At 39.7% G+C, this 9,944-nt stretch overlaps 1 protein-coding gene across 4 annotated transcripts in view; it reads left to right on the top strand.

Annotated features, from left to right (window-relative positions):
* rbms3 (RNA binding motif, single stranded interacting protein) overlaps positions 1 to 9,944 on the top strand; it is a 298,854-nt gene that overhangs the window by 2,302 nt on the left and 286,608 nt on the right. For all 4 annotated transcript variants that reach the window (XR_006100092.1, XM_042434717.1, XM_042434716.1 and 1 more), the window contains exon 2: positions 28 to 216. Coding sequence is in view for 3 of the 4 variants with exons in the window: in XM_042434717.1 (XP_042290651.1) it covers positions 43 to 216 (174 nt within the window). In the remaining variant the exon portion in view is untranslated. The remainder of the gene's footprint in view (positions 1 to 27; positions 217 to 9,944) is intronic.

Raw genomic sequence — 9,944 nt, 5'->3', positions numbered from 1 at the left:
CCGTCTCACTCTTTCTTCCTTTTCAAGGCACTGGAGAGGAAGATGGAGGTCCAGAGTGGCGTTCAGCAGCCGGAGCCCCGCCCTCTGGCCTCTCCTCAGTCAGGGGCCAATCAGCAGGATGAATCGGAAGACAATCAGACGGATGCCAGTGGCAGGCCTTCCACTGACAACAACAGTAAGGATGCACAGCCAGCAACACAGAAAGACGACAGAAAAGTAAGTTGCAGACTCCCACTGCTGCACATCTGCAGCCACTGTGCCTGCAGTGTGTGTGTGTGTCTGAATGTGTGTGATGAGATCCCGCCTGTCTGTTGAGCTATTCTGGGTGACACGTCCTGTATATTCAAATAGAAAGACTCTTATTCATACATTGTGTTATCTCTTGTGGTGCTGAAAAGCTAAGTTGTAAAGCTGTTTGCATGTTTTATGGTGTTAAATGATGTCATGCCTTTTGCTCATGCTAGTCAGGAGTGTCGACAACTGCAAAGAAGTGCTGGAAAGACTTGTTTGCTCACCAGTGTTGTTGCAAGGAAAAGTGAAACTGTAAATGTAGGTACTTTTGGTCTTTGGCTTCAGTGGTTTCAAAGGAAGTAAGTAATGTATTGTTATGTTGCTGTGACAACTGCTCTGTATATACCAGAACTACAAAAACCACAGCTATAATATATGCATTTAGAATCGTGCATGACTACATACAAACCTTAGTTGCTTGTACAGTCTCCACATGTGAGTGCTGATTCTTAAACATATCAACCCCTCACAATATCTTGGAACCCTCTGCACGTCCAAGAGTGACAGTAAAAATCCTTGCTGGCTCCCCTCCATCTCAAAGATGTCAATCAGCCTGAGAGACTCTATAGGCCTCGGAGACGAGAAGAGATAGCGGCAGAATAAACACAACAGATATACGAAAACATTCACTTGATGACTAGACTGACTGCTACTGGCAGCTCTGAATGGGATGCTTGTCATGGCTTGCTGTAACAATTTTGAGTCCTTTTGAGCAGACGTTGAGGAGACTTTGGGCAAATGTTAATCGACATAACCCTCAAGGGTCTTCAATTTTGTGAGGTAAAAGGGCTTCAGAAGCATTAAGATAAGATCAAAAACTTTTTGAAAATGGAAAATATTATAATTGTGTGTTAGGTGTGGTCGCAGCTTGTCTCTCGCTTGCTATAATGTGCTATTGCTTATACATTTTATGTCTATTTCTTATAGATATCTTAACTAATTTACTAATCAATCTTGAGCAGTGGCACCAATATGTACTTAAGAGGCCCACCCAAACAGATATGTCCTTACCCACAGACATGTCTTTATATTTTAGTATTAAGGTTTTCCCCTCAAAAGTCTGCATGTAAATGCTGTTGTGATTTACCTTGGCTTCATTACTGAAATGCTGCAATAATTGTGAAATAAAAGACTTCCCTATCAAGATAATAGCTTGTAAGTGCAATGCCGTTTGCAGCCAACCCTCTCAAATCTTGGATACATTTTCAGCCTTTTGGAATAATTGCTTGTATAACTTTGGAGTTGTAAAGAATGACAAATGTCTGAGACAGATAATCAATTCATTCCCACTGACATTGTCTGAACAAATAGTGGTAACGGTGTAATGCAGTACAAAACATCTTAAGCTTTTGATGCCTGCCTTCATTCAGATAATGTTAACATGTGTTGAGAGGTAACGTTCACTGGAACCATGCAAATTAAAGGAGAAAGTAGATATTTTTGTCTTTTTCGGACAAAAAATAAATCCCATACCACAGATGTTCCTAACACAAATTCAAAACACTCTCCACAAGGCCTGAAAATAGATTCCCTTATTTCTTAGATGTAATTGTCTCAATGAAACAACACAACTTCCACAGACACACTCAAGCAGGGCTTTGTGGTTGCCAATTTGTTCCAATAGTTGACTTTAAAAAGTTGTATCAGAATGCAGAGCTACGGTTTTAAAAGCCCACATTGACTAATACATATCTGAAGTAACTTACAATAAGAGCTCCCAATGATGATTGTTCCAACCACAGTAGCTTGAGTACACAGCTTTTATGTTCAAAACAGGCATCTGTCTTTCTTTGGTTGTGAACCGATGTGGCATGAAGGAGTTAGCGTCTCCAATTTAAGAGAGTAGTGGTTTTCTTACTAGCTCACAGTGGCAAAATAAAATGTTGTTCTTTGATTTTACAGTGGATGTCCCCAAATATCAGACATTACCCAATAATGGACAACAAGGCCACTGCCCCTGTTGTTAAGCCTAAATTTAAGAGAGAGAGAGGGTAATTTTTTTCATTTTTGTACTCTTTGTTGGTTAATTAGCAGAGGAGTCAAAAGCAACACCTGCTGCAATTTACTGAAGGTGGCTCGGGGAGTGTGTGTGCCTCTGACATTGCCTGACAAACCATTTGGCAGGTTGGCTACTGCTGCCGTGGTGTCATCAATTAGTCCGGAGAGTTTATTCATCAAGGTGTCATCGGTGGAAGTGGACCAGTGTTCTTGTCCTTGTTAAAAGGTGCTTGCCTCTGGCCTGCCGTGTTGTTTATTAGTGATACATCATAGAGAAGGAAGTGGCACTACTGTCTGACCTGTGGGCTCAGGCTCAAAGCTGTGGTGGCTTACGAGGTCATGCACAGTGCAGTCTGCTGTTAAAACTTAAAGGTTAAGGAAGTCAGCCGGTGAAAGTACATTTTTCAGTTTGAATCCCCAGACTATCTCTGGAATCTGAATACCCAGGGGCAAAAAGTCAAGGTTTAACATTCATTTACTCTCAGCAATAAACTAATGAAGTACCCCTTAGTCAGCACGTCATTCCCAAATACTCTAGGCTGCGATGTTATCTGTTTAAGTGTTGAAGTCTGTGGTTGCACTGGAGGGTTTCATGTCTTTTGAAGCAGGCCAGGGGTGAAACAGAGTGTGAAAATTGAGTCACAGAACGTTTTCTGTGATGTTTGTTCTTTCACTGATTTTCAGTGTAAAAATCAGTGCATATGTTACATGTTTGATTTCTTTTGACACCTTGGTTGAGTCAGTTGTCCAATCAGACATCGTGCTAATGAGTGTGAAGTGCGCATAATTGCTCACAGCTGTACATCCTGGATTTAATATATGACACCACATGACTGACAGACAATAACAAGTTACTCAAAATACAAGTCTGTTGTGTAACCATGTCCTTAAACTTGAGCATAAAAAGGTCATTGGCCAGGCAGAGACACTGGCGTAAGTGTTCATTAATGAGTCTGCTGCAGTATGAGTTCTTCACTGTATTCTTTGTTGAAGTCTAGATATCATGGCTTCAACTGATTCAGTTTTGTGGTTCTAACCTCTGCATTTTGGGGATAGTTTTCTTCAAAACAGACATGTTTGGTGTCATAGTGGCGTTTTGCGTTCCCACTGTTTCATTCAAGCATCAAGCACAACGGTGTCATACTTACCTTGGGCAAGATGAATGTGTATTTCTGAGTCAAGTTATCCTTAAATGCATGATTTTCACTGTCAACCTTTTTTTTTTTTTTGTATTGGCTAGTTTTGAACAATCCATTTTACTTTTTCAACCAGAGCTCCGACATTCCACAACAACCTTGCTAATTGTGGCGACTAGCGGGGTGGCTGAATGATGACGACTGAGGTGACATGATAGCGATGTGTCACTCAAAAGCAGTCCGGGTCAGGTTGTGGTAAAAATTTTGTTCCGGGTCTGGATTCAGTTGTTATTTGGTCCAGATCCAGAACAGAGCCTGCCTATTGAGTGTGTATGGACTGTACTCTTATCTCATCAGTATTTGTATCTGTTGGCAGATGTGCAGCAGCAACATTCGGTGGAAAATATTGTGCAGAAAGCATTAATATTTTTACATCTCAGGTTCTATCCACACAGCAGCCATGTGTTCTATAGAAGACTCCTCAAGGAATATCAGGTTAAGTTTTTTCTCTCAAGGGCTGAGCAGAGGGTCTTAAAGCTGACCCTGCACTTTAACCTCAACATGACCACTACCACTTGACTGTTCCCTTACCCCTGCGTTGATCCGTGACACGAACTGAAGTGCAGTACATGACCTGGAAACCACCCAAGGGATTATTTCAGTTGCATCCCTCGCCATAATAGCAGTTTGTGCTCATTATTCTGCAATTAGCTTTGTTGAAATCTCATAAAGTATCAACAGACTAACACTGAAGATGAGCTACAGTGCTGATTTGAAATATTGCACTAATTGGTGTCATAACAGCCTACTGACCTTTAACTCATTAACTGCACTGGAAGCAGAAATAAGTGGGAAAGCACAAAACCTATGGCCGCACGTAGGAGTTAGCTTGCTGATCCTGCAGTTTTTATAATTGTTCTCAATTTTAGAAGTGTGTGTGTGTATGTGAGTGTGTGTTAATATCTGTGCTTGTGCGCACTCACAGTTTATTTCATCTCTCATATGTATGTAAAACAGACTGATCTATTCCTCGCTGTGGTAATTTGTGTTTTCTTTCCATTAGAAACGAGTCATTGGGGATTGAGCTTTTAGGCGTGGAGTGGAATAGTTGTACCAGTGATTATTGCTGTTATATTTGATTACACAAATGAGAAACATTCAGGAACAGAGGAAGCAAATTATATTAAATTACTCCAACTGACGATTTTGTGTGCGCTTCCAAATGAGCGATCAGAAAATTAAAATCCATGCAGATGTTACTTAGCCAGGATTTGAATGAATTTGATGTTTGTTAGCCAATGAAATCAAGTTGTGTAAACTCAAGTCAGATAAGTGGAACTCTCTTGACTTTGTGATGACTTGTTGTCCAGATGCTCTTGGAGCATTTGCTTAATGGCTTCTCACTCATCATGACTTTTAAAGATACCTAGAAAAGCAGATGGCTTCTCACCTTGCCAGGCAATTTGGCTTCGGCAGCAGTGACAAGTTGCAATGTTATTCACTCTTATCACTACTTTTTTGTCTTTTTATACACAGCATTACCTATGTTGCCTGTAAACTCTAAAACTGGGCAGCAGTTTAACTATTAAAGAATTGATTTATCCAAATTTATATAACAATGTATTGTTAATAATCAACACTGTTTTTTGCTGTACAGACAATCTGAATAAAGATGTCAGGTAAAAATGGTAGGTAATAGGATGAAATGTACTAAGACTGGGAAAGTTTTTTGTTTTCTCCATCAGCATTGCTGGAGTGAGCATAGTGCAGTGAGTTGAGGTAAATATGGACAGACATCCTGAACACCACCTCCACAGCCCCCCTCGTCCTCCACTCTACAGATTACCTCGGTGGTAGCTAGCGGGGCCCAGATAATTACCTTGTGTTATTTCTCCTCCCACACTTTGCTTTTGAAGTCGTGGCTGCCTGGCTGCCTAGCTACCTCAGCTCTAATAGCATCCCGGCATGCCATCGATCCCGCACCCCTCCTCCGGATATGAATGGGTAGTGGAGGTGGGCTGATAGATTCGGGGGGGGAACAGCCCAGGAGTCTGCCCCAAGCCTCTGCAGGTTTCCTAAAGCACAGGTTAATCAATATGCCAGAATGCCTGATCATGTAAACAGCACAATGCACAAATGACTGTAATATGCACATTAAACTGCAAATTACAATGTGCTCTTTGGAAGCGGACAAATTGAGAACTGGCACCTTGTCAAAGACTGTACATTTACACATGCAGATGGCTGCCTGTTTTTTACTGCAACAAATTGAACCTGCTATAACCAAATGATTTCTTCTGTGTGTGTGTAGAGTGTCCAGCATGGCAGCTCTAAGCCTCCACAATAGTAGGAACCTTTAAAAAGGCCTTAATACCCCATTTTGTTTAGAAAATTAATAGCTTCTCTGCTCAGCTGTGTCAGGAAAGTAAAATAAATTGTAGCTGTAATAGAGTTAGATATGCTGTGATGTCTTAATCCTTTGACAGCACAAATATTCACTGCCATACGTCAGACTATTTCAAGGAAAATGCCTTTGGAGACGGTTGATTGCGTTGCAGTGAGGTGAGATGTAACCTTAGTGTGATGGCAGAGAACTGCTGAGCACAAACTTGGAAGAGACTCAGCAGCCGGATGTTTCTCCATTCTTCTCTGTTTAAGAGCGTCTGAGATTGACATTAAAATGAGAATAAAGGTCAGTCCATCTAAAATGAGCCTGATCAGGTTAGGCTAACCCATTTTCACTAACTTTGAGGCTAACCACCTTCACTTTTCCAGCAGTTGGGGAAAGGACAGACAAGACTTTTCTTGCTCTTGAGAATCTGCACCATTTATTAACTGTAGCCTGTACTGTACATTTACTGCCAGACTGACAACTTACTTCTAACCTTTTCTTCTGCTCCACTCGCATTCACCGTCACTTTTCTGCCATTCACTCAACCACGCTCTCGCTACACACACACACACATTACACACTGCCCTATTCCTTAACGGAGCTACACTACTCTTATAACAGTACCTTTCACGTAGATGTCCTTTGAAGAATGAGGAGAGGGAGGATAACATAGGATATTACTGTGCTTGTACAGTGTGTGAGCAAAAATCGTTAGTAGCCCATTGATATTAATGATTGTGTGAAATTTTAGCAGCGGTGCTCATAATTTTGCAGTGGTGGTGCACCTCTATGCAGAATGAATATTGAGCAAACACTGCTATATTAAGCAATATTTTTTATGTAGACTAAGTATTGTGGCCTGTATTTGCAGGCAATTACAATCAGAAACACAAGAGAGAAACACACCTACTGTAAAATATTTATATGTTTATTAATGTCATAAATTGTACATAAGGCAAGATACATGTATTCTCTTTCTCTCTCTTACACACACACAAACACACACACACACACTAACTCAATTCAAAATTTTAATGTTTATTTAAAACATTCATCTTTTTTTATACGTGTGTGGAAAGCTTCAATTACAGAACGGAACAAAAACATGAACTTGTGTCAAGTAACAATAGGTCTATAACATCTTTAATCGCTATTCTTATTAGGTTATATTTAACAGACCTTTAACAGGGCAGACAGAATGACTTACACAGATGTTACTAATAACATTAGTAATAGCTGCATTCCATTTGTCTCTGGTAAGAAAAGATCTCCATAGAGGAATGCCACGCTGGTCAAAATGGAAAAAAAAGAGTGTCGAAAAGATGAACGCAGGTGGCGAAAAACAAATCTCCAGGTTCATTTTGACATCTATAAAGAGGGACCTAACATTTAGAATTTGGAACTGAGAAATGCAAGGCGGTCCTTCCTCTCTGACATCATTGCCAAAAATAATAATAATGCACGTGCCTTATTTGCTACTGTTGACAGGCTAACGAACCCTCATGTGTCAGTAGCCCCTGAACTTCTATCCGCCAAGGCTTGCAATGGATTTGCCTCCTTCTTCACTGACAAAATTCAGAAAATTAGACAAAGTAGTCAGTGCCTCCATATGAGGTGCAGGATATGCGTTGTCCCTGTGTCCACTTAAAATAAATTTGAGTAGTATAACACACTTCCATACAATCAACCATAAAAACCTGGAGGACATTATACAACATCTGAAATCCTCCTCCTGCTGCCTTGATATTCTGCCTACAGGCTTTTTCAAAATTGTTTCTAACTGCATGGCCTCAGATCTTCTACAGATTGTCAACACATCTCTTCTCTCAGGTGTCTTCCCATAGGCCCTGAAAACTGCCGTCATCAAGCCGCTCAGAACAATCTAGACACATCACTAATGAGCAACTAAAGGCCCATATCAAACCTCCCATTTTTAAGCAAGATCATTGAAAAAGCTGTTTTTTAACAGCTGAAAAACTTTGTGGCACTAAACAACTGTTTTGATGTCTTCTAGTCAGGATTTCGACAACACCACAGCACTGAGACTGCTCTTGTTAAGGTCTTCAATGACATCCACTTGAACACTGACAGTGGCAGAATTACAGTATTAGTGAGTTCCCCAAGGCTCCATTCTGGGGCCTCTTCTGTTCAACATCTACATGCTCCCACTAGCTCAGATTATGGAAAACAACAAAATGCAGCTGGTTCAGATTTCTGCTGCTCGAGTCCCCACTAAGACCAAGAAAGTGGATCAAATAACTCCAGTTCTCAGATCTTTACACTGGCTTCCTGTCTGTCAAAGAATTGATTTTAAGATACTGCTGTTGGTTTATAAAGCACTGAATGATTTAGGGCCAAAATACATTTCTGATCTGCTGCTACATTCTGAACCATCCAGACCTGTCAGGTTGTCTGGGACAGGTCTGCTTTCTGTCCCCAGAGTAAAAACTAAACATGAAGAGGCAGCGTTCAGTTTTTATGTTCCACATATCTGGAACAAACTCCCAGAAAACTGCAGGTCTGCTGCAACTCTCAGTTATCTTAAATCATAGCTGAAGACTTCTCTGTTTGCCGCTGCCTTTTATTAAACCAAATTTTAGGATTAATATTTTACACTGCACTGTAATTTTAATTCTCTTGTTTTATCTGTCTTATTCCCTTTTAGCTTCTTTTTATTTCCAAATTTAACACTTTTTAATTGTTTTTATATGTCTTTTTAATTGTGTTGCTTTTATATTCTGTTTTGATGCCTTTTATGCTCTATGTAAAGCACTTTGAATTGCCTTGTTGTTGAAATGTGCTATACAAATAAACTTGCCTTGCCTTGGGCTTTAATATTGTGCCTGCTAGCTCACTTTGATACTGTTACAGCTAAATGAAACTTCTTCATCAATGTTACTGATTACAGCTGTGCTTTTCCTACAATGACAATTCAGAATGTCTGCTGTGACAAAGGGCTCTTGCATCAATGACTCAAATCTAAATTATGGAGATCTCCAATTCAGTTGTATTGATTTACTAAAACAAAATAATTGGACTGAATTGCTCAACAATACTTGAGACTTACGTACCTTTTTAAACCTTTTTTTTTTTTTTTTTTGAGTCAAACAAGTAATGATTTATTTAAAACAAGACATAATATGCCCTATTTTCATTGAAGCAATGCTTCAACAGTTTGGTATTTTCCTGAACTTGAAATTCACTCTTCCCGTCTGTGGGGTATTTTGGTAGCCAGCACACAATGCACAGTGGGAAGAGATTCAAATGAGGCAGCGCAAAGAGAGTTGTTGGTATTTTGGTATAAATTGGGTCTTAGATTTTAAGAAAACATGTCTCAGAACCACGCCTGTTTCTGGCGGCACATGGGCCTGCTACCACTTTGGTGATTTGGCGCTGCAATAACAGAATCATTCTTAAAATATACACTCTCCAACCAGTAGATGCTTTTCCATTGGCATGGAAAAATAACGTCAATGTGGTTAAAGTGGAAATGTCTGTAAATCAGTCGACATTGATCTAAATGAAATGAATATGGATGATTCTTACAGAATCTGTTTGCTGCAGCTGCTTCATACTGTATGAAAACCTTCTCCTTCAGTTCATTAAGTCCCTGCAGCCATCTTAAGGCAACGGGACAGAAATGTTGGAGCTAGAGTGCAGTGCCATGATACAGCCATCTACTGTGTTTACTTTGATGAAAACACATGCAAATGACATGCAGCTACAAAATAACCACACACCTCAACACACATTAGACTGGTCGGTTAAAACTCGCTTTTCTGTTTGTTTAATAGTCTTTTTCTTGATTTTATGGGGCTTATTAATCTTATTAATTAATTATTATTAATAAAGATGTGTTTCATGTTTTATTTGTGAAATGCAAAAATAAAACATAAAACACCGAAAAAAACAAAAGCTGTTGTTTCTAAACCATATGACAATACTTTGATGTACAGTAGAGATAACATTAGTCTGATGTGATCATAAATGGCTCTTTATTGTGCTATTCAAATGTAAAAAAAAAACAAAAAAAAACCTCACACCATCTGTCACTGGCTGCATATTTGTGGTGCTGTGTGTTCATGTTGTGCCACTCTGCACCTTCCAGACAACAATATGATTTCCTG

The sequence above is a fragment of the Thunnus maccoyii genome, chromosome 15, assembly GCF_910596095.1.
Source record: "Thunnus maccoyii chromosome 15, fThuMac1.1, whole genome shotgun sequence".
Taxonomy (NCBI): domain Eukaryota; kingdom Metazoa; phylum Chordata; class Actinopteri; order Scombriformes; family Scombridae; genus Thunnus; species Thunnus maccoyii.
The sequence above is the reverse complement of the archived record's forward strand: the minus strand, read 5'-3'. Positions and strand labels throughout refer to the sequence as shown.